General features: G+C 44.1%; 1 protein-coding gene across 3 annotated transcripts in view; it reads right to left on the reverse strand.

The window, feature by feature from the left end:
• The window catches only part of grid1b (glutamate receptor, ionotropic, delta 1b), a 585,542-nt gene that overhangs the window by 243,381 nt on the left and 317,754 nt on the right, over positions 1-24,407 (reverse strand). For all 3 annotated transcript variants that reach the window (XM_080305280.1, XM_080305279.1, XM_080305281.1), the window contains exon 3: positions 19,040-19,324. In XM_080305280.1, the coding sequence (XP_080161406.1) occupies positions 19,040-19,324 (285 nt within the window). The remainder of the gene's footprint in view (positions 1-19,039; positions 19,325-24,407) is intronic.

The following is a 24,407-nucleotide window of genomic DNA, read 5'->3' on the forward strand; positions in this document are numbered from 1 at the left end:
TAGATGTGTCCTAAAATGCTATTCAGCTACTTTTATTAACCCTGTTCATGTGCAGCACAGCTTTGTTGGTACAGTGACGTTAGGGATCATGTTTTCACAGCAACGTTGGTGCTTCGAGATGATAAAATGGGACTGAGATGGAGTCAGGCTGCTTCGGTCTTCAGTATCAGATTGAATGGCATCACTTCTGAAGTTGCAATATGCACTAATACAGCAATTAATTGTCACAAACAGGTGAAAAAATGCAAATCTGTTGCTAGTTGCAAAGAGAAAAATGAACAATAACTGCTTGCATTCAGAGTCAGAACAAAACAAATTCCTCAACAGTGACGTTTAGCTGCATGATGGATATTTACCGGTAAAATTATAGATGAGTCTATTATCAGAAGCGCTGCAGATGCAGTCATTGGTGCAGACGAACTCAAAGTGATGCTAGCAACCTGTTTGTAAGCCGGATCATCATTATCTGCAAATGTCTGCCCGTCTGTCTGAGAGTGATCGCAGTCTCTTTGTTGTCCACAGGTTGAGTATTTCACAAAGGTTGCTCTCCTATTTTTACTGTAGTGTCGCAGCCGTGAGCGAACATTTTGAAACTCTGCTGTGGGCATTGCTCTACTTTTTTTTTTTACGTTAGCTAGTCTGCAAACTTCTAATTCAACTGAACCTCATCGTTCCTCTTTCACATGGATGCCCGGAGTTATAAAACTCATCATGCATCATGTCTGCGAAGGTTCTCAGTCATCCAGGTCATCGTAGTCTAAGGAGCTTGGAAAGAAAAGTGTCTGGACTTCTTTAAGTTTCCTTGAAGATGTTTCATCAGAGAAGCTTCTTCATTTCTAAGAGCAACTGGGGGAGATTCCCGGACTTTAAGCCCTGTGGGAGTGTCCCCCCAACAGGGTCATGGACCCCCTGCTGATCCTTTACCTAATCACACGAGCCAAGTTGTGAAAACAGGTGTGGGTCACAATCCGCCACTGTTTGGGTGAACCCATTGCTGATCTAGCCCCACCCTATCATGTGATCTATTGAGGTCCGATGGCCCAGGATGTGCGTGGGCGATAAGCGTCACCCATCACTTTTCTTAAACCGAGTTTTGCTTCCCAAGCGAAACAAACAGTGCATGAAAAACACAGGAAACTTCGGTCCTGTGGTCAGAATCTCCTGTGCCGCCACTTCAGACCCATCGACAAAAAAACGTCACTTCATTAAAGTAAAGCGCGCCTACACGGTTTGTTTCGCACACGAGGAACAAACAGCCAGCATGCTCCTTTATTTCCAGGCAAAGTATAGCTCAGCTCAATGCCAGGCCTCGGGAAGCTTTTGTGTAGCTTGTATCCTATTTTATTACCACATACAAGATCTGGGTGCATTCCTATTTCAACCCTCAAAGCGAGGCTGTACCGAGAGAATGAAAGCTTAGAAATGCCTCTTTATTGTTCATGGATTTGCTCAGCTGACACGTCATCATGTAAATTCATGTAAAAAGTCCTGAATCATGAAAACAAGCCATCGTCACATTTTCAGAGGTTACTCAGACATTGCATGACTGGAATCAACAGGCAAATATGACAGAAAGGTGTGGGGACGTTATTAAAGCTGTTCTTTGAGGGGACGTGTAGGTCCCACGCTTCTGTTTATCCATGTTTAGGTCATCAGCTGGTCACTGGGCTACATGCCCCAACACATACCCCAACAGGAAAGGGCAGAGCAGGCTGTACCTGCTGCGGAGACTCAGGTCGTTTGGAGTGGAGGGCCCACTCCTGAAGAAATTCTATGACTCTGTGGTGGCTTCTGCTATCTTTTATGGTGTGGTCTGCTGGGGCGGCAGCATCTCTGCTGGGGACAGGAAGAGACTGAACAGGGTGATCCGAAGGGCCAGCTCTGTTCTAGGATGCCCTCTGGACCCAGTGGAGGTGGTGAGTGACAGGAGAACGGCGGCTAAGCTGTCATCCCTGTTGGACAACGTCTCCCACCCCATGCAGCAGACTGTGACAGCACTGAGCAGCTCCTTCAGTGGGAGACTGCGGCACCCACGGTGTGGGACGGAGAGATTTCACAGGTCTTTCCTCCCCACTGCTGTCAGACTCCACAACAAAGACTTTAACTGATCAAGCACACACATCCATACATATGCAATAATACTAAGTGCAATAATCTTTTCTGGCATCGTTGTATTTTTACTCAGTTGTATATAGTATTTGTATTTGTATTCTATTTTTATCTTATTGTATATTTATTTTATTTTATTCTACTGTATATAGTATTTTATTTTATTCTATTCTGTACAGTTGTGTACTGTATTTATTCTTATTGTATTCTAATTTTTGCCTCATAACTTTTGCACTGTCCACTTCCTGCTGTGACAAAACAAATTTCCCACGTGTGGGACTAATAAAGGTTATCTTATCTTATCTTATCTTATCTTATCTTATCTTATCTTATCTTATCTTATCTTACCATCCACTGATTAAGATTCATTCACTGAAAGCTGGGCCATCACAAAAGGCAGGGCATTTCCTTTAAGACGACGGGTAAAATTAATTTAGCGATTGTTTCAACTCTGACTCAACACTGTGCTCAGGAGGACTTCGACAGTCAGCAGGGGATTCGGCTCAAGGATGACTCCAGGGGTCTCGCTTTTCATGCCTTCAAAGAAAAATCATTCTTTTATCTCCTTACCTTTTTCCCCTAAGTCTAAAAATCAAGGTGAAATATGTGAAAAACAGCAGCCGCACCAATGAATAATACCCATCATGAGGTTTTCTTGAAGATGTGTGCTGAACCTTGGACAGATATTTTTGACGAACCGTGTCGGAATAAAATTAGAACTACTTTTAAAGCCACCGACTCTTTCAAGGCCTTACTTTTCCTCAAGGCTACGACTTCTAATAAATTACAGAAAATATTTGAAACTGTTTATTTTATACAAGGCGGAAAACTAATTTGACTTTTGGTGATGTGGGCAAGAGAATAAGACCAACAAGCTCATCTTGTAAACATGCGTCCAAAGATCCCACAGTCAGTCCTGCTCCCAACAACACTCTCTATCAAATTAGAGACTACAACAGAGGACTGGAAGCAATTTATATTGACATTTGGCTGACATTGCTGCCCCGAGATTACAACAAGTAAAGGACGCAAGAGTCAAAGTTTCTTAAGAATCTATTACATGCAGTGGTGAGAAAAAGTGTTCGCCTCCTTCATGATTTCCCGTTTTTTCAGATCATCAAACATTATATTTAAATATTAGACAAAGATAACTCGACTAAACACAAAATGCAGTTTCTAAGTGAAGGTGTGTACTATTAAGTGTGAAAAAGTGATTGTGCCTAAACAATAACAGGTTGGGCCATTCAGAGGTGGACTTGATGCTGTGTTTGGGTCATTGTGCTGCTGCAGAACCCAAATGCCTCAGACTAGATTGCAGGTCTGGGGCATTCAGGCGTGTCAGAAGGTCAGAAGATGCTCAGAGCACATATTGATACCTTACTAATGCTTAATAAACTAAAGAAAATGACTGACTGTACATTTAATGTTAGAACAAAACCCTTATTGCACTGAGCATACATAGTAGATTAATTTTAATCTTCCCCACAGAGCTTCTTACTGAGTCAAACAATCCAAGTGTGGTGAGCAGGGATGCAGTAAGCTGCCATAGATGTGCACAGTACACAAGCTAGCAACTAGCTGCAAGACTAATATACCTAAAAGCTAAATGTTCTCATTTAGTTTGTAGAGACAGATTTTGGTTCACTTTTGTGTAAAAAAAAAGGAAAAAAAATAAGAAAAAAGAAAGAAAAAGAGGAAAAAGCTGCAACTTTACAAATTCATCAGAGTAAACCAAATATTTGTGGCTAACACAAGAGCCTGGGATATTTAAACTCCATTGATTCATGCAGCAGCTTTAGACCCAAAACTCAGTTTCCTGCTCGCTCTTGGCCCCAGTGCATGATGGTCACGTTGTCTGAGGAAAGGAGCGATACAATTGTGAGGTTCCCAAACTAAAACCAGAAACCTTTCTCACCTCAGCTACACCATGAGATCAAAATCAGGGTCAAAGCCCGGGGCAGTGTTAGTGAACACATACTATGCTTGACATCGTGGCAAAGACACAGCTCTCACTTTGGTTAGACAAGGACCAGATGGCTACTAACTGCAGTCTTACTAACCTAACCTGGTAAACGGCTGCCTGAGGGCTAAATCACATGTGGCCCGCCTCGTCATACTCTCACGGTCGTCTGATTAGAAGAAGAGAAACTGTGTTTGCACAGCTGCGCACGGATGTTGCTGTCTAAAACTTCATTAGCATCGGGATAGCCGGATTCACGACATGCAGAGCCACGTGTATGAGGGGCGGGGCTTTGACAAGCCGCCCGCTGGAACAGACCACCGTGGCAGCGTCAGGTATCAAAGAGCTTTGTGTTATCACGGAGAAACACCCTGTGACCTTGCCTTTCTTCTCGCAACGCTGCCATCAGCAGCCAATTAGAGCACATCTTAACAGAGACATCAAAAGGATGAGAGGACATCAGTGGACTACATATGGAGGCAGCAGGTGTCCACACAATATGACTCCAAAGCATGCGGGCCTGCACAACGCCTTATTAATTAATGACTACAATATACACAGCAGGACTTCAAACAGTTTCACTCACACCAATTGAAAGAACTGAGGTTAAAAAGGACGGCAGCACGCCGGGTTCCTTTTGTTGGACAACCACGTCTTTAACGGCACTGATGGAGACTTCGTTTTATTACCGAAGCTGCTTCGATGCTCTCAGAGTTACACAAGCAACGGAGGAAGAACAGGACTTTCAAGGCTTTTGGAGGTTTAATGTTATAAAAAATATTTCAGCATGAATTGGACTCAAACAGAAGGACCGTTGTGTTTCCAGTGTAGCCACGACAGGCCGAGAGCTAACAAGCTAAGAGCCAATGAGCCATTGTCTAACAGCGTTTTGTCTTGGCTTGTGCAGCCTTAAATATGTATGAAGCAACACGAGGTTCTCTCTAAGTGGCTTTCAGACCGGTTTAATCCTCTTGGAGAGTTTAGCCCAATGAGGGGTGAACAGGGGCCATTTTAAAGTGCAGTTAAATTGACAGAGAAGCATCCATTCATTTCCTTTGTAATTAAAAGAAAATCACAGAGGCCAAGAGAAGGACTGCCAAACAGAAGCGATGGACTGAAAGCAGAGAGACGCACTAAATGGCTTATTATTTAATGGATGTAACAGTTTAGGCAGATCAGACACGTGAGAGGTTAAGCACTCAGACCGGCTGGCAGAAGTTCACCATTATCAGAAACTTACACACTTGCAGGCCCTGCAGCCTTTGTTCATTGTTTGCAGGAAGATGAAAATGGTTCTAATGCGAGTATTAGCCTAATAATATTACTGTACAACATACGGGACTCAGATCTGATGTGCTCGAACTGTTTCTGTTCATCTTTACAGACAAAGGAAATTGTTTGAACACGGATAATGAAATTTCAATATCATGCGGTTTTATAAAGGGATAATCTTTGTCTAAATGAGTCAGTTTTCGAAGCCAAACAATAGATTAATGACTCATTTTATTCTCAAAACATTTACTCCTCTTCTTCCTCTCACAAAATAATCTCTCTTTATTCCAAACACAGCTTCTTCCTACAGTGTTTCTGCATAAAACGCAGGCTGACGTCTCCCTTTGGTTTGGATCCCAACTTTATTTACACAGCGCAAAATCAAAACAACCGCCCCAAGGTGCTTTATACTGTAAGGTCGACCCTACAATAATACATACAGAGAAAACCCAACAATCATATGACCCCCTGTGAGCAGCACTTTGGCAACAGTGGGAAGGAAAAACTCCCTTTTAACAGGAAGAAACCTCCAGCAGAACCAGGCTCAGGGAGGGGCGGGGCTATCTACTGTGATTGGTTGGGGTGAGAGAAGGAAGACAGGATAAAGACATGCTGTGGAAGAGAGACAGAGATTTTCCCAGTAAGAGTTTTGTGTGGGAATAAGCATTATTTCCCTTTCTGTCACATTTCTTCACCCCTGAAAAATCACTCCTTTCGGTTCGGTTTAAAAGCTAATAAATGTGCAAATAACCAAAATGACTTTTTGGTCAGTTTATCAATGATCTCAAACACACTCAGTCATCACAATATCCAATAAAGCCAGTTAAATCTGAGGGATCGACATCAGTTTAGAAGCACGGACCATCGTCAGCTGCTTCGGTGCAAACAAGTGACCACAGGTGCACCTGAGAGGCAACAACCCACAAAGGGATTGTTTTAGCAGGTGGTGTCCACAGAGCACTGCCCTCACGTTAACCCTTCTGAGTGATTCTTCTCCAGCTTTGCTTTCTGTTGCTGCTTTTCTCGAGACCTGCAGGCTGCACAGGAAGTCCAGCGCCCCCAGGATGGCGCGTCCATACATGCTGTGTCTCCCGGGACAGTCTGAAGAGTACGTATGAGATACTGGGAGATGGTGAGGAGAGGACGGGGGTGTAGAACCCAGCAACAGGACCAGTATGTTCCTCTGTGTGAGGAGGAACAGGACGAGCACTGCCAGAGCCGGACACGATGACTTCTAAAGACAGTGCAACGATAGCAGGAGTGAGTGCGAGTGGTCGTCTGTCTCTCTGCGTTAGCTGTTTGATAGACTGCTGCCCCACCATTCACCCTCTGATATCTGGGATAGGCTCACAGGACAATACCCTGCCTATTTCAGTGTTTCCCCCTGATGATGATGATTCCATATGGAAAACAAAAAGAAAGTACAAGCCATTTTATTTTCTGAGCATGTGAAGCAAAGGAAGGATGTGGACTGAGACGAGCTGAAAACACTTGCTGTGAAATCTTCAAAGCTTGTTTTGACTCGATGAAGCTGAGGCAGTGAAGGCTGAGCAGTAACCACAACCTGCTCACTGCTTTGGTTTAGTCCTTTAATTTAATGCAAAGTATGGATGAAGCACACAGAAGAATTCGCACAGCCACACAGGTTTAAGCGAGAGCGCACTCGGTATGCAAACAAGCTGTACGAGGAGGCCGAGACATAAATGCATCCTAACAGCGATGGGCCTCGGGCGCAGCTTTCTTCACGCTGTCTGGAGCTAATCCACCCTGTTTCCCCTCCCACTCTACCCTTTTCACCTCTCTCTAATTTACTGCGCTCTCTCTTTCCTCTCCTCGTTCCTCCCGGTAACTCCGCATTTGAATATTTTATACTTTAATCATTTTCATTTTAATCTGATTCTTTTCGGGCACTTTTGCTTGGATAGAGAGCTCAGTACTCTGGAGAGCTGCGGTTCATCTGATCATTCTTGTCAGTGATGAAACATTCATAAAATGTCAACAGAAGTGCGCAGTATGGTTCAGTCGCACGGCGCCGCGGCACAATGAAAACACGAGCCGCCATCGCCTTGAATCCACTGAAGAGGAAACACGCTGACTGTTAACGCTCACTTTCCTGCTCCGTTTGTGAAGAGCAAACACACTGTCATTCATTTACTGTTTGTACAGATGAGGCTGGTGTCATTTTACCTTCTGTTTTTAAATCAAGAGCCACATAAAGCCTGCAACACCACTGAGTGACGCTGAGTTCATGTTCTCTTTGTCTTTTTTTGTTTATTTAAATTTCAAAGCCAATAATGTATTAATCTGTCAGCCAGTGTCCCCTCAGTGGTGCTGTCATAGTTAGGTAATATTTATGTGACTAGTTCAGTGTGGGGTCATTTAAAGAGAATAAAGGACAACAAAGTCACAAAATCCACCAATCAGGAGTTACCGGGGCAATAAAGAAAAGATCTGATAACAGATGAAACCTGGTGGTCACTGTGTGGTACTGCAGGTCAAACAAAGCAGGGAGGGATTTTAATGCTGATGAGCTTCGAGGTTGTTTCGTACGGAGCCCCGCAGCGGACATGGGAGAAAAAAAAATTAAGACGGACTTTTGCAAACTCGGGTTCTCGCAAAAGTTTTAGCCGCATTCTTCGGCCTTCGACCTCCCGTTAGCTTCGAGCTAACGGGAGGTCGAGTCCTACTACAGCCGGGAGGAACACCGCTTTCCCGGCACATCGTGCCTCGACCTCCCGGTCGGCTTCGAGCCGGCGTCCGAAGAATGCGGCTAAAACTTTTGCGAGATCCCGAGTTTGTTTTGCGAGATCTCGCAAAAGTCCGTCTTAATTTTTTTTTCTCCCATGTCCCCTGCGGGGCTCCGTAGTTTCGGACACATGCAAATCATTTTCCTTTCCCACAGATTGTACACTTTCACACGTGAACCTCAGACAGTCTCCATGCTCGATGTTGTGGCTCAGAGGCCCAAGGACGAGCCTGACTTTGGACAATAATGGAGATTTACAGCACAGACAAATGAGCTACATCATACTTCTCAGTAGGATTATAGTGTTGCTGATTTTGTTTGTGTAATGGGATATGCTGATAAGAAGAAAACATAACGCCATCTGACTTATTATTTAAGTGTGCCAGTCAGCATTTTTGCTGCTGTACAGCTGCCTCGTCTTGTCTTTGCTGCAAATAAGCCGTAACATTAATGTGCAGCTTGTTCCTCTTTGCTGATCTCCATCCTGTAAATGATTACAAAGCCTGGAGAACAGCAAAGCAACAAATCAGTGTCGTACCAACTTCAGCCGCTACTCTCAGTGCTGTGTTTTTATACTGTGCAGCGCTCCGTGGAAAGACAGGGTGGCTGTCAGAGTGATGAGCACACAGAGGATGAATGCATGTGGAAAACTGAGGGGACAAAAATGATACTGAGATGTGAAAGTCCACACATGTGGGCTCAGGATGAGCCTCACAGTTGTTAATGCAAGTGCAGCCAATGAGAGTCAACATCACCAGTCAAGCCAGATGCTGCCAGTCGGGTTAGTTTAAACAGTGGCCAGGTGAAGTCATCCGCGTGAAGCACAGGTAGAGGTCTATTTTATCCACAGTGCTCCATCGACTCTGCAGTAATGACTGAAATGTGTCTGAATGTCTTTTAGGACCTCAGTAAGTCCGTTTTTCATCTTTTTGAACCGTTAGCTGAGGTTTCACTTTATATTTAGCATCTCGTTTTGAGCGGCGGTCCACGGGGAATGTTTTTTATGCTACCTCAATTACAGAAACTGCTTTTGGAAATGAGCTCGAGTCTCCTCTCTCCTTTCCTCTGGCCAGCAGCTTGTGTGGCCCCGTGAAATACTTTCCACAATTTATTGGCCTCTATCGGAGGTGTTTTACACTGGAAAAGAAAAGAAGAGGTGAGTGTGCTTATTTACCCTCCCACACACACGTACGCTCTCTGGCCTCTGTCGATATCTTTATCAGCGTTTCTCTGCGGGACGGCCGTCTGTTCCGCCTGACAGCTGCCTCTGATTAGGTGTTGATGAAAAACACAGTTTCCCAGAGCGCACTGCAGCTCGGCTGTCCATCCGTGTGCTTGGCCAGCCGGTGTGCGGCCAGCGTGACATTTGGAGTCTGCAGCTTTGATGCGCCTGAGCTGCTGCGTCACGCTCAGTGAAGCCATGCAACGCCGGCCATATTGATACCCACGTAGAAGGGCAGAAATCAATCGTCCACTCTTGTGCTGTGTGTGTGTGTCTTTATCTCCACATCCTTTCTTCTGCCAGCAGCAGGGCTTTAGAGAACCTGCAATACCCCATTTTTCAGGTCGTTACTCTGAATTTGAGAAATAGAAACTCTGACATGTTGCACTCGTTCACCCCGTGGTGGTAAATGCTGGATAAACTCTCGAGGTCAAGGCAACTTTCAATAAGTCAGATGCTATTTGGATACACTGGTTGAATAAATCCTAATGATTTCATTGACCTCTGACCTTTTCTTAAGCATCGCCCTCGCAGGAGTGTCAATCTCCCACAAAGTACTTCTCACTGATGAATAACCCCATGACCCTCCTCGCTCTGCAGGGGCTGGAACATGTAGTCTTTTCATCATTCCTCTGTCGATGAAGACGCTCTCCCTTTTAAAGACGCTGCTGATTAAACTCGAGCAAACATGCGTAACCGCAGAGAAGAAGTGTGAAATTCCTCAGGAGTTTAGTGGAAGCAGACGCCGTACGACGCTGGTAAAGAAATAACGCCTTCTTTCACTTTGAAGGTATCGGAGCAGAATAAAACACAGTAAAGCAGAAAGATTATTATTGTGATAGAGGTGAGGTGCTGAGGCACATGACTGACATCACTGCTGTGAAACTCGGCGTGGGGTTTAGGGCGAGCTCACCAAACTAACCATGTAGTTGCTTCCTAAAAATCTTTTCCTGTGACGAGACATTTCTGTCCTGATTGAGTGATGCTTCATCCACGGGGCCACTGTGGCCTTTACGGTCAAGCAAATGGACCAACACGGTAGGAAACAAAGCAATGAAGGACAAAACGAGGTGACATCGATTTGAAGATATGACGTCTCTGGTTGTTAGCGCCGCGGCCTCACAGGTAGAAGCTGCGGTAAATGATCAGACATGAATGATGATGTCAGATGATGACGCCTCTCTGTGTTTCATTACGTTCTGGACACCAATCATATGACCCCCTATGAACAAGCACTTTGGCGACAGTGGGGAGGAAAAACTCCCTTTTAACAGGAAGAAACTTCCAGCAGAACCAGGCTCAGGGAGGGTGAGAGAAGGAAGACAGGATAAAGACATGCTGTGGAAGCGAGCCAGAGATTAACAATAACTAACGATTCACTGTCTATAAACACAGAGTGAGTGAAGAAGAAGCACTCGGTGCATCATGGGAAGCCCCCACGCCCTCACGCTGTTTGCAGTCCCCACAGCGGCTCAGACCAGACCAACTTCATTTCTGCGTTGGCTTCCAAACGTGGCCACCAGTGGAGAAGTTTAGGCTGCTGCTGCAGAGCCTTCACAGCAGCCTCAGCTTCTGGAGAAATCTCCAGCAGGGAATTCATCTGGCTCCTGACATCATGCTGGAAGCTCCGGGCTGGCCACTGCAGCTCACGATGAGGAGCAGAAGATCCCCGAGGAAGTTTTGTGGGAGGGAAGTGAAACTGTGAACACACGCCCAGCTGCACATTTGCACTGAAGCTACGAGGGAAACGATGTCAACACCGCACGGCTGCGCTAATATTTGTTTTAAGAAATGTCTCCCACACAGACTCAACTTTATTATGTGTTGATAAAACGTTGCAATTTGTAAAAACGTGCAGGGACGTTCCATTAAATTACAGGAGAATTATGCTGTAAGTCGCAGGCTGTGTTATAAAATATTAACGTAAATGTTAAGAATACGGAAATGAAGACATCTGAGGAAATACAGGAGGTGAAGTATGTGCAGGTAAAATAATAACAGATAAACCAGTCTAGTGGGAAAAGGTGAAAAGCTAAATATTAATGCAATAAAAACCTACAGAAAACAGCTTCAGCACTAACTTACATCAATAAATAAAAAATTAATAGGATGTAAAAAATGATTTTTAAATGATGAAATTTGAAAACGTTGGGTGGATGCAGTTACCCAGCAGGAGCACAGGAGATGAGGATGCTGCCTGAGTGCAGTGGGATTATTAAAAACTCATCAGGAGACTAATAACCTTTAATTATTCATCTTCACTGAGATCTTCTACCTGTTTTATGTTTATTTGCTCCCCGTGCTGCAGCAGTCGTCTGTGCCCAAGAATACTCAGAAAAAGAGAGACCTGGTGCCAGGAGAATAACCTCCTCCTAAACATCAGCAAGACTAAGGAGCTGATCGTGGACTTCACTACAAAGCAGGCGAGGAATTACAAACCCCTCATCATCAGTGGCACGCCAGTGGAGAGAGTGGACAGTTTCCGATACCTGGGTGTCCACATCACTCAGGACCTGTCATGGTCCTGTCACATCAACACTCTGGTTAACAAAGCCCGTCAGCGTCTCTTCTTCCTCAGAAGACTTAGAGACTTCCATCTGCCACTGAAGGTGCTCAAGAACTTCTACTCCTGCACCATCGAGAGCGTCCTGACAAACATCTGGCAAACATCTGCACCTGGTTTGGGAACAGCACCAAGCAGGACAGATGAGATCTGCAAAGGGTGGTGCGCTCGGCCGAACGCATCATTCAATCAGAGCTCCCTGACCTGCTGTCCATCTACACCAAGCAGTGCAAGACCAAAGCTAGGAAGACTATGATGGACCTCTCCCATCCCAACAATGGACTCTTCTCACTGTTGAGGTCTGGGAAGCGCTTCCGCTCCCTTAAGGCCAAAACAGAGAGAATGAGGAGGAGCTTCTTCCCCCAGGCTATTCGGGCCCTGAACCAGGTGTAGGACTGGACTCTCACACACGTCACCACACGCACCACCACACATTTCCTATAATCCTATAATTCCTATAATTTATAATCTTTATAATCTTTATAATCTCTTCTGCTATTTGCACATTCTTTACTGTAAATTCCTAAATTAATTTGTACATTTTTGTAGTAAACTGTAAATTGTAAATACTGTAAAACTTTTCTTCTGTCATTTAATGGTCGGGCATTGTACAGCTACAAGCATTTCACCCCCATGTCATACTGTGTATGGTTGTGTGTGTGACAAATAAAATTTGAATTTGAATTTGAAAAAAACGACTCCCAGCTATCAAAAATAAAAAGTGCACGATGTCTTCTCTTTATTCTGGCTCATGAAGGGCGATTCTTCCACCACGCAGCGTCCTACCACGGCTACGTTTGTGCTGCGAGGCAGCAAACGTCTTACTTATCGCCCTTTAGGACAAAATTGCACCAGAGACGTTTTTTTGAGCTCCGAGGCTTCGGATGGATGAAAAAGTAAAAAAGCGAGGGCGGAAGGAGGCGAGCCAAGGAGCTTCTTTAATCATCATCACGGCCGACTGACAGTCCCGGACGGTCGGTGCGGACTCGGCCAGACAAGCGAACCAAAAAGCCCATCTGCTCCTCGTATCCCTCAACGATGAGCCTCTAATCTGAATAAATGGGCCTCCTCTGCTCGGCTCGCGCTCGTAATGGCCTCGCACGTCACGCAGAGCGAGGAGGAAGAGATGAAGACGAAGAGGGGTTAGTAGACTTGTGCACGTGTTCAAAGTTGGCGTCAAAACTCGTCCTCGAACTTCGACGGGGTCGTAGTCTGTTTGTTTCGCCTTTTCTCGCCTTCTTGTTCACTTCCCTCTCTGCTGGACTCGTCCTGCTTTACAGCGCTGCTCATATATTCAGGCGCGATGTTCACCAGCGAAAGACGTTACATGAAATCCATAAAAGGACAGATTTTCAGAGAAACAATGAATGGTTGAGAGAATACAGACTGACAGAAATTAGGGAGGATTAGTATCAACAGGAAAACAAGAGGATCAATACGCGTGTGTGATTAGGTCCAGAGAGCAGGCCTGTCTTTTTCCACGTGTGGCGTAGCAAACCAAATCTGCCCTCTGAAAGGACGATTACGTTTGAATGGAAAACCGATAAAAGCTGGACGGCGATGAGGAATCTGTGCACTGTGAGGAAGCACTACCGACAGAAAACAACGTACCAGCGGCTGAGCAACATTGCGGTCTGGCAAAGCTCACTGGACGTGTGGGCTGAACGTGTGCCAAGTGTCAATTCCACTTTCTTTTAGGCTCAAAAATGGCAGCGTAAACATCAATTTGCTCCGAAATCTTCTGCCAAAATCCATTTTTTCTGAAGGAACGGGCGATGATTACACGTCACGTCCTTGAATTTGCTGTTCACTCATATTTGAAGGTTTTGAAGTCACATCAGAGAGAAAGGAAAAGTCCGCACGGTCCACTTATTGATGTGGCCTCCAGCCGCTGGCCTCTTCTGAGCCTGAGCCAGAGCGCCGCTGGACGCCGCTGACCGTTCACAGCTCTGTGAGCAGCGGCTTGCGTCACTTCCAGGTGAACAGACATAAACCACAAAAGTACGAATGGATCTCTGAGCTTTTCGAATAAACTGAGCAAATAAACCTGCAAAGCCTGAAATCAACTCATTCATCACAAAAAGTTAACTTAGAAATAAAGACACAAAACACAAAGCGTGAGGCAGACGAGACGCAGCTGAAACCTCGGGCGTGCAAACACTGAATTCAAACCCAGAAACGTCCAGCCGCTGTAACGATGATCGATATGCACACAGCCGCTCCGCACACACTCCGACGCCGCCTCGACTAATTGGTAAGCGGTGCGGTGGGATCACGCAGCGCAGCGTGTCTCCGCCACACCAAACACCGAAAACATTCAGTGTTGTCTCACTTAAAAGATCCTCCACAGGCTGTTCCCAGCTACCTTTGAAGTGAGCTCTTCACTTCCATTTAACAACTGAATAAACAGCAAACAGGCCGATTAAAGAGCTGCTGTGTCATTGACACAATTAAAGATTCATTTACAGAGGATTGTAAAGACGCTTTTATGACACTGAATCTGTGGATGGGAAACATCACACTGTCACATCTGTCAACACGTTACGTCTGAAGCCGGCAGAGCTCAGAGTGAACGTTATCATCCAGTCTAATCTTTCATGTTTCATTTACTAAAGTTTGAGCTCACAGCGCTGCCGTGTCATGTCTCTGCATCCTCGACATCCACAACCCGTGCACGGCCACCAAAACAGTCACACTGTGTTTATTACAAGTCTGGCCCCTATTTTGGGCCAATCAAAACTCTTACATGACGGTGACTCATCTCATCCATCTGTCGTGAAATAACTGGCTTCTCTCAGAGTGCAGTAAACATGTCTGTCGTGCAGCGCGGCGTATTAGTCAGCTGGCGAGCACCCATTCAAAGCCCGAGCCAGTTAAATAAGAGTTTGGGTCATTACAGGGTCCTCGGAAAACTGTTGTTCCCTGTAATGTTCCCAAAAAGTCTGAGAACAGCTGAATTAGTCTGCTGTTACAGTAAAGGGACAGAGCAGTGCGATTCACAGCTTTGTTCATTCTAAGAACTGCAAGAAGAATCAAATTTCCTCTGTTTTCTTCTTTCCAGCTCCATGCTGTTAAACTTAGAGTAGCTTTGCATGATTTCCAGCTCAAACACACCCTGACTCGTTTCACACAGGGCCTTGGTGATGGAGGCGGAGCCTTCTTTGATATCATACGGATCAGACACTGCTATCCATACTTTTCCTTCATGTCGTGGCACAGCGCTGGAGGAAGGACAGAAGCCAGCCTGTGCTATAACTTCATTAAGGCTGGAGTGAAAGCAGCAGGAATTTAAAAGCCTGGATAAATAGATTCAGCCGGCGTGGCTTGGTGCCACTACAGAGGGAGAGAAGAGTGTTTTTGCAATTTTAGCAAAGCACACCTTTACCTCCTCACGTGATGGTAGTTACAACATTCCACGTGAAATGATGCGTCTACTATCAAACATGCTTTCAAATCAGTGAAATCTGAAAGCTTCTCAAACCTTCAGAAACTCTTCGAGGAATCGTTGGATTGGTTCAGCGAGGAGTGAAAATCCATCAGCTTCTTTCACACAGTTATCCAGCAAGTTATTAACAGGAGAACATGATGTAATTAACTGACAGCTGTCTCCCTGTGTCCTCTCTAAAGTCCACTTTGGTAAAACAAAAACATCAATGCAGCCCGTGTGTGGTTGAATTGCGCCCATGCTTTTACTCCTTTCTCATGTCTCCAGTCCTCAAGATCTAATGGCTTTCCCAGCTTTTGCTCCCCTTGGAGCTCCGCCTTATTACATTTTGTCACATATAATGTCATCAGCCGGCGTGATCCTCGACAGCTCGTCCATTCGTTCACCTCCTGCAGCCACGGCCAAACTCTGCGCTCGGCACTGACAGCGCTGTTTTGTGAGGGAGTCCCCGCTGACCCGAGCCGGATCAGAGGTTCACTCGGAGCTCTCATCGCTCGACCTGATGCTTGTTCATATCAGAGCTGCAGGGCAGCTTCGCAGCAGAGCACGGCATCCGTTAAATCTGTCCAAAGACCGGGGCTTTTACACCCCCTGACTGTTTTCACTGTTCACAGCAAAAAGCAGAAGAAAAAAACGGAAACACCGGCACATGGCTGGTGGGATTTTGTACTCGTGGCTCTATTTCTTTCAGTTTTTTCCTTTTGTGTGGAAAACTGGAGGACCGGCCCCAACGTTACCGTTCAGGTACTTCGAGCCCCGAAGATGGAGTCTGATCAGATTTATTCATCTGATTTATTCTGTTATTTGAATTCTCACATTCATTCCACTATTCAGCCAACTGCAGCAACGCGATCAGCAGAAATGACAACAATAAGCCGAACGCTGCAACATTACAGGGAGAGCAAACAAAATCATAATGAAAACATCAGAGTGCAGCGTCTTCACAAAGTGTCCGGCTGTTACGTGCGCCGTGTTTGCTTTGTGGCGCCGAGCTTTGCTGTGATATGGAAGCTAATAAAAGGAAGAGGCGGCGACAGCTCGTGCTCACTGACAACATTATAAATGATCCACTAATAGTTTTTCACGTCGTCCAGTTGCACGCGGTGCGCTAACTAATGCAGACCTTTCACTCGGAGCAACGTTCAGAGTCACAACCGTGACAGCCATGCTAAGGTTGGGGTGGTTGCACGTGTTGCAGCCTGTGACAGCTCCACGCTCTGCAGGACTTTCTGTATTGAACCCTAACCCTCCCTCCACGATGGGAGGTGTTCCAAACCCAAAGCTGTTGGGACAAATGACTTGCAAATATCATAAAATCATATTTTATATAAAACGGAGAAAACATATTAAATCCTTAAAGTGAAAAAATTTACCGTAATTAGCTGAAAAATGTTCGTCCAGCTGTTTCTTTTTAGCACTACTTCATTTCTGCCCCCATTACATTTATTTATTTTAGATTTTACTGCTTTCATCAAATTCAGCTAATATTTTGTATGAAATATGAGTTTTCTATGTGGTGTTATAAGATCTGACGTTCATGAGATTTGGTAAGCATGGTTGTTATTTACATTTTACAAAGCGTCCCATCTTTTCTGAAGATGCAAAAGTCTGTTAAATCCATTCTTTAGTGGATCGTCTACACCAGGGTCAGCAACCTTTAGCACCCAAAGAGCCGTTTGGACCCAGTTTCCATGGAAAAGAAAACACTGGGAGCTGCAAATACTTTTTGCATCTAAAATGAAGAAAACACTGTTATTGCTTTTTTCCTTTATGCTTTGTATAAACACCTAAAGTGTGTTGCTTGTCAAATCCATGAAGTGCTACAGAGAAAATTTTCTTTTATTTATGTAATGAACACATTTTGAACTCTTAAAATTAAAAAGTTTAACTTAAATTATTCATAGACCAAACAAAAGCTGTAGTGAGCCGTCATGCTTGTATCACCTTTGGGATTTCGCAGCCTGTAGCGCAGCCTTGACCTGAATTTTAAAAAATAATTGGAAAAAATCACTCAACTGCTAAAAAAATGAAAAATAAATATTTGCAAAATATCTGAATAAATATTTATTTCACCTGGTTAATGTGTCTGTCGGGGCGTGGTCTGCAGCGCTGCTGACCACCCTGAACCTACCAAGCCAACCAATCACCATCTCTGAGGTCTGTGAAGTTTCTGTATGAGCTAATACTGCAGGTAGTTTTGAAACAGGTATTTGAGAAAGCACGCCTGCAGCTGCGTTACGCTGTGTAGCTGCACGTTTGCCTTTTGGTCTCATTCTTCACTGAGTCGCCGGTTCGTTAATAAAGGATTCAGATCCTGGCCTGCAGTTACTGATGCACTTACTCTAAATCACTCTGGATAAGAGTATCCGAGAAGCTAAATGCCTGCATCTGTCTATATCCTTATATTGTAATTGCCACCATCCTCTATTGATTACGCTCAAAAATCCATTGAGCCTAATGTGATTTCATTAAGATACAGTCCAACCGAGCCATTCCAAACAAATCCGGCGGGCAGCAGAGTCGATCTAAAAAAGTTTTTGTTCCAGCATTCTGACGCAGACACATCGAAAATCGTTTAAGTAGTCGGGAGTTATTCCTAATGGTTTTCCAATTCTATGTCGACATGCGTCCCATGTGAGTAACGGGAGGTAAATGTTAAACAAAAGCAGAGAGGCTATAGCTGAAAGCAACTTTTGGAAACAGAGTTTTGAACTGAAATCCATTTTTGTTCAGATGAACAAGGTTATTTGTGTTCTTGAAATAAAATGATACCGCCGGCTATAAAGAGATCACACTCTCAAACGTTGCAGCTTGATGCTGTTTGCATTACGAAGCCCAAAAATAGATGGAGTAGCTGTGACTGCCAGAGGGAGCAATCCAGGCACGTATCACACAGTGTAAAAGAGCAGGTTACTCATCAAGGAGCCGTGGCCCCACGCTACGATACTTGGTCTGAGATAGGGCATTAAAGGATCCTCACCGCTGAAACCCAAAGGAGAAACAGGCACCCAGCAGAGTTCAAATACCAACAGCCTCATCTCAGCAGCAGCAAGAAATACAGTCAGACATCTAGAAATAAGACTACCAACAGATTCCAAGAATATAATGCAATGTTTTTGGGGAAAATTCCACTGATGTTTTAGCATTAAGGAGGAAAAATCAGCACATGAAGCTGCAAATCCCACAGCATCAAATCCATCACTGAGGGAAAAGTGCAAATCTTCTCACTGGAAGACTAAACAAGGCTTGCAGAAAGCTGAGAAAGCGAGCCAATTAAAGCTGCCACTGACGCTGGAAGTGGAGAAGTTTGATGTTCTCCACGAGGCTGCAGCTGTTCATATAACCAGCAGCGTTACCACATTTGACAGATTTCAGCAGGATCAGGATCAGTTTGATCCCAAACGAGATCACAGCTTCCAACAGTTCCATTCATGCCCCTAAACCTGGGGTGTCCAACTCCAGGCCTTAAGGGCCGGTGTCCTGCAGGTGTTAGATCTCACCCTGGGTCAGCACACCTGAATCACATGATTAGTTCATTATCAGGCCTCTGGAGAACTTCAGGACATTTAAATCAGCTGTGTTGGATCAAGGACACATCTAAATCCTGTAGGACGACGACCCTCGAGGCCTGGACTTCCCCACCCCTGCTGTAAGCTTTCTGTGTGGCTCAATCAAAGATCATTAACAGGAACTTAAAACGAGATAATCATCCGCTCACTCACCGTACTCGATGTCATAAAACACGATGAACTTCTGCCAGCGCAGCTCCTCCACCAGCGTCAGCATGACGTCGTTGAGGCGTACGGGCGGCCGGGCGGCCAGCGTGTAGCGCTGCCCGCTGGGGCTCGGGTTGAACTGGCAGGCAGTGCGAGGAGATCCTTCGCTGTTCCTCTGGATGTACAGGTGTGGGATGTGCATGGCGTCCGTCAGGGACTGCAGGGCGCTCGCTGAGGCGCAGCCAGTAGAGGTCACCAACGCCAGGATGCCCTGGTTCATCAGCTCACAGGCTGGAAGGGGGGAAGGAAAATGGGAAAGTGAGTTTTGGTAGACAAATTATAAATTATGAACTTATATATTTATAAACTGCAAAATAACCAGAAACATTTGAAAATCTGGAGCAACCACAAAGGCTGCAAAGAGTCCTGCAGAAGCCCAGCTCTAATTTTAAAAAATGCCTCCACCTCTTGTTGCTTTCCGCTCTGAAAATTAGGCCACATAAATCTAGAAGAAAGCCTGACAGGTAGCACTAATGTTCACCCTGCCCTGACCTACTTTGAACTCTTAAACCTGCTTTCTGCTTTTCAGGCAGGAGAGTCGGTACGGATGATTAAACAGGCCACATATCCACTCTGCTAAGGCTAAGTTAAAGGTTAAAATTTGGCTGGCCTCACTGGCTTTACTGGCAGATTCATCGGAATCATGTGAGGACCACCCGCTCAGCTGTCCAACCATCAACCAACTGCCAATAAACCCGAGCGAATACTGCACACACTACAATATCCCGCACATAAGAATACACTAAACGTGTCAATTGGAAGTTCCTCTACAGGGTACTATATAAATTTGGCTTTCATGATATGATTATTAAAACGATACAAGCATTATATGATAATCCTACAGCCAGGATCAAAATTAATGGATGCCTATCCAACAGTTTTACCCTAAAACGGGGCACTAGACAGGGCTGTGCATGGTCACCGTTACTTTTTGCACTATACTTGGAACCACTAGCTCAATCCATCAGGCAAAACAAGGACATTAAGGGAATTTTTATCAAAGGGACACAATATAAACTGGCTTGCTACGCGGATGACATTTTGATTTACCTTGGACACCCAACATATTCTTTACCCAAGCTGATGCAGTCATTTGAACAATACGGCCAATTATCAGGCTATAAAATTAATATAGGTAAAACCCAGCTACTCTCATATAACTACAGCCCACCAGAAGAAATAAAATGTAGCTACTCTCTGGTATGGCAAACGGAGTGTTTTAAATATTTAGGCATAAATTTACCGAAAGACCTTACAAAACTATTCGAACAGAACTACCTACCCTTATACAAAAAAATAAAGGAAGATATAGTAAGATGGAATTTAATTCCTTTCTTTAGTTTTAATTCAAGAATTGATTCTATTAAAATGAATGTATTGCCAAGATTTTTGTATCTATTTCAAACCCTACCAATAGAGATTAACCAAAGTCAATTTAATGAGTGGGATAAAATGTTATCTAGATATATATGGCAAGGTAAAAGACCAAGGGTTCGCCTTAAAACACTACAGCTGGCTAAGCAAAAGGGAGGATGGGGCCTCCCTGACCTCAGATATTATTACTTTGCAGCGCAGATGAGAGCAATAATATGCTGGTGTAACCAATCATACACTGCCCAAAGGAAAACCATTGAGGAACAAATGCTGTCTATACCTATTCAGGCAACTCTAGCTGACAATAACTTACAAACGAAAAGGACCCTTAAAACATGGAGAACTATTATAAAGGAATATAAACTCGAGACCAATATTACAGTTCTTAAATGGTGTGCTTACGACTCAGAGTTCAAACCTAATGAACTGGATTCTAGATTCAAGGACTGGACAGGTAAGGGCATAACAGCCCTGTGCAGTATAATGAAGGATGGAAAATTGTTCAGCTTTGACATGCTTAGAAAAACATTTTCATTAGAAAAAGAAGACTTCTATTGATATCTGCAGTTAAGGCACTATGCCGACACGAAGATGAGAAACGTAACAATGATAAACACACGCTTGATGGAACTGTTTATAAAAAGCTATAACTCAGAAACTATTGATAGAATTGTATCATGTCTCTATAAGGGTCTAATGGATTTGAAACCACATTCGACTTCATATATTAGAACAAAATGGGAGAAGGAAGGAGGGATAAAAATATTAGAGGAAGAATGGACGGCAATATGGAGGTATCAGTGGATGTGTACTAGCTCACAAAAGTGGAGGGAATTTGGCTGGAAGTGTCTAATTAGATACTTTATAACACCTTCTCAGAAGTCTCATGATGATGATAACCCCCCTGCTTGTTGGAGGAACTGTGGAAATCAAAGTGCAAATCATTACCATATTTTCTGGGACTGCTCAATCTTGAGGGATTATTGGAGAGAAATACATAATGCCTTACAGGATATCTTTAAACGTGAAATACCTCTCGAGAGTAAGACTATGTTCTTTGGATATATACCTCAGGAATGGCCTAAATATGATAAACATTTAATAAATATTTTATTGGTGGCCTGTAAAAAGAATATCACCAGAAAATGGTTATCCCCAGAGAGCCCAAACATAAGTACATGGATGGAAATCACAATGGAAATTTATAACATGGAAAAGATAACAGCTTCTGTTAACCACAAGCTGGAGAAATTTACATCATATTGGGAAAACTGGGTTAAATATATCACGCCTCATAGGCCAGATTTTACTATTACAAACCAATAATTATGATGTATGTATATATATTTATAGGATCACCCCATACCAACACATCCGTGTTTTTTTTTTGTGTTTCTTTTTTTTTTTCTTTTTTTTTCTTTTTTTCTCTTTCTTAGGTTTGTTAGTTTTGTTTTTTGTTTTTTGATTTTCGGATTATGTGATGGTTTCAATTACTTCTATCGTTATAAGTATTCTTCCCTTATGACTTGGATGTAAATTAAAATACTATTTCAGTATCTAAGGCAGATAACCTAAGTATGAAGAATGCTTACATGATGTACATATTGTGAATGCCTGCTTTTGAAACCTTAATAAAAATATGAATTAAAAAAAAAAGAATACACTAAACGACACATTGAGAAGAAAATACAGGCTCTCATAAACCATCCTGTGAAGACACGAGCCAATCAGATCAGCACCTAGGGTTTCAGAGCCAACCCCCTCGCCTCGTCCTCCCAACCTCCAAGTACGATGAATTCATTGATGTTAATAAACTTTAAGGAAAAATGTGTTTTTTGAGTTCTTTTAAAATCCATCCATTCTCTTCTGCTTATCACCTATCCCAGCGGTGATAGGACGAAAAGCGGAGTACACCTGGACAGGTCTTCAGTCTGTCGCTGGGCTCACACAGACAGACACACTCAAACATTAACCCCACTACCTGCATGTGTCTGGACTGTGGGAGGAAGCTGGAGTAACCCACGCCAGCCAACGCTCTGGTCAGATGGTGGATTTGAACCTTCGTCAAGTTTCAGGACCACGGACAGCACGCAGGGGTTTCAGCGTGATCCATGAGCTCTGTCACATAACTGTTTCTACTGTTGGACCTGATTCAGCTGCAGGCACTTTGACAGTACATGAAATATAGATCACAGATACGTGCACAACACTCCTCCGTGAAATCTGCACATCCAGTTTTCACTAAACGCCCCCAGAAGGCCGAGGGCTACACTAAAACTAAAACTCAAATCAAATAACAAGTGCATTGCAAAGATCTCTCCATGTCCTGTCGTATGATTTATTATTCGATATTGTTTCTTGACACTTTTCTTCAAGGTCTGCTTTGACATTGGGCTAACAATGAAGGTCAAAGTCCATTAAAACCAAAATGAAAATGATATCTTGAGAACTGTGGACGTCAGGCTCCCTGTGAAAGATGTGACGCTACAGTAAAGAGCATAGAAACAAAGGTTTGTCAGTCCGGTTGGTTTTATCTCTTTAAGTCCGTTGTCTTGATACAAGTCTACAGTCTTACACCAGAGCCTGTCAGTTACTGAAGCCCGTTTCCATCCTACAGACTCTTACTGCCAGACAACAGTAAGTATGTATGATGCATGTATGACATACGTTTATATTCTTTTCTGCTTGCGACGAACCGGCTGCTCCCGTCCTGTTTGTAAATGACTCACAGAGTCATGTCGTATTGAAATGAAGTTCCAGCACAAGTGTAGCAGCAGCCTCGCCCCCGGGGCTGCATGAACCTTTGACCTCTGGCTTATCACCGGGTTTGTGCAGTTGTACCACTCTCTTCATCATTTCCCTACAAACCCCGACAGAACAGGCCTCCCTATCAATCCTTCCCTTTCAGACCTCTCCCTGCATCCTCCCGTAACACATTAAGCTCTCCAAACTACATGAGCTGCCATGTTTTCTGAACGCAACATAAAATCTACTCTCTGATGCAGCAGCCACCCCCTCCAGGGACTGTGTCTTCACTAAATCTGCTGCCATCATCCGGTGCTTCCACGCTTTCTGCTGCCCTCTCCCTGCTGAAAAATGTTTGGGATCAGGACCCGTGAGGAATGAAATCCAATCGAGCGTCTGCCAGATAAACGTCCCGAGGGTTTTCATGCTAGCGCTCTTCTATGTTTCCAGGTTTGTTGAAATCTCTCAAAAAAGACTAATTTTACTCCCTAAGAAGACCTGACGCTTCATCTGAGCACAAGGACCATGTGCACCCTTCATTTATCCCCCCACTAAGACTTTGGGGAGATTAATGCAAGTCTCCAACTCTTCACTTCATCCACTAACACTGTCATATAATAGCTGCTTTTTTGTTGTGAAATTTCAACCTTTTTTGTCTCTTTGCTGCTGATGTGACCCCTAAAATCTGCACTGTTTCCAGTCCAGCCTCCAAACACCCGTGTAGCTCTCGCTCTCTAAGTGAAACTGTCTCATCTGAGCTCTGCTTCCTACTGAGACAGTTGCTCTCTGTATTTTTCCATCCTCAGACAGCGACACTATCGTCTCCTACCTCACCTCTCTACATTTAAAATCACCTGTTAAAAAGATGTGGAGCTCAAAAATGCTCCTTTTCCACAGTGCTGAGGCAGCACAGAGGACCCAGCTAATGGTTCCCTCTGAGCTCTTCCCCTGTTTGAACGAGGTACATCAAACCCTGTTCAGACCACAGAAGTCAGAGCAGGAGGCCAAACTGCAGACGGCACGGTTTAAGTTTCCTGAAAGCCCAGATTTCTTCAGCTTCGCATGAACTAATTTAATGTTTGCACGATGTCACAGTTAATCATCCATAACTTCATCTGTACGGCGAGTTACAAAATGAATTTCAAACTTTGACGTTTGAATAAAACCCACACATAAAGAAAAGCAGACATGTTTG

This window comes from Astatotilapia calliptera, chromosome 8 (genome assembly GCF_964374335.1).
Source record: "Astatotilapia calliptera chromosome 8, fAstCal68.1, whole genome shotgun sequence".
Lineage (NCBI taxonomy): Eukaryota > Metazoa > Chordata > Actinopteri > Cichliformes > Cichlidae > Astatotilapia > Astatotilapia calliptera.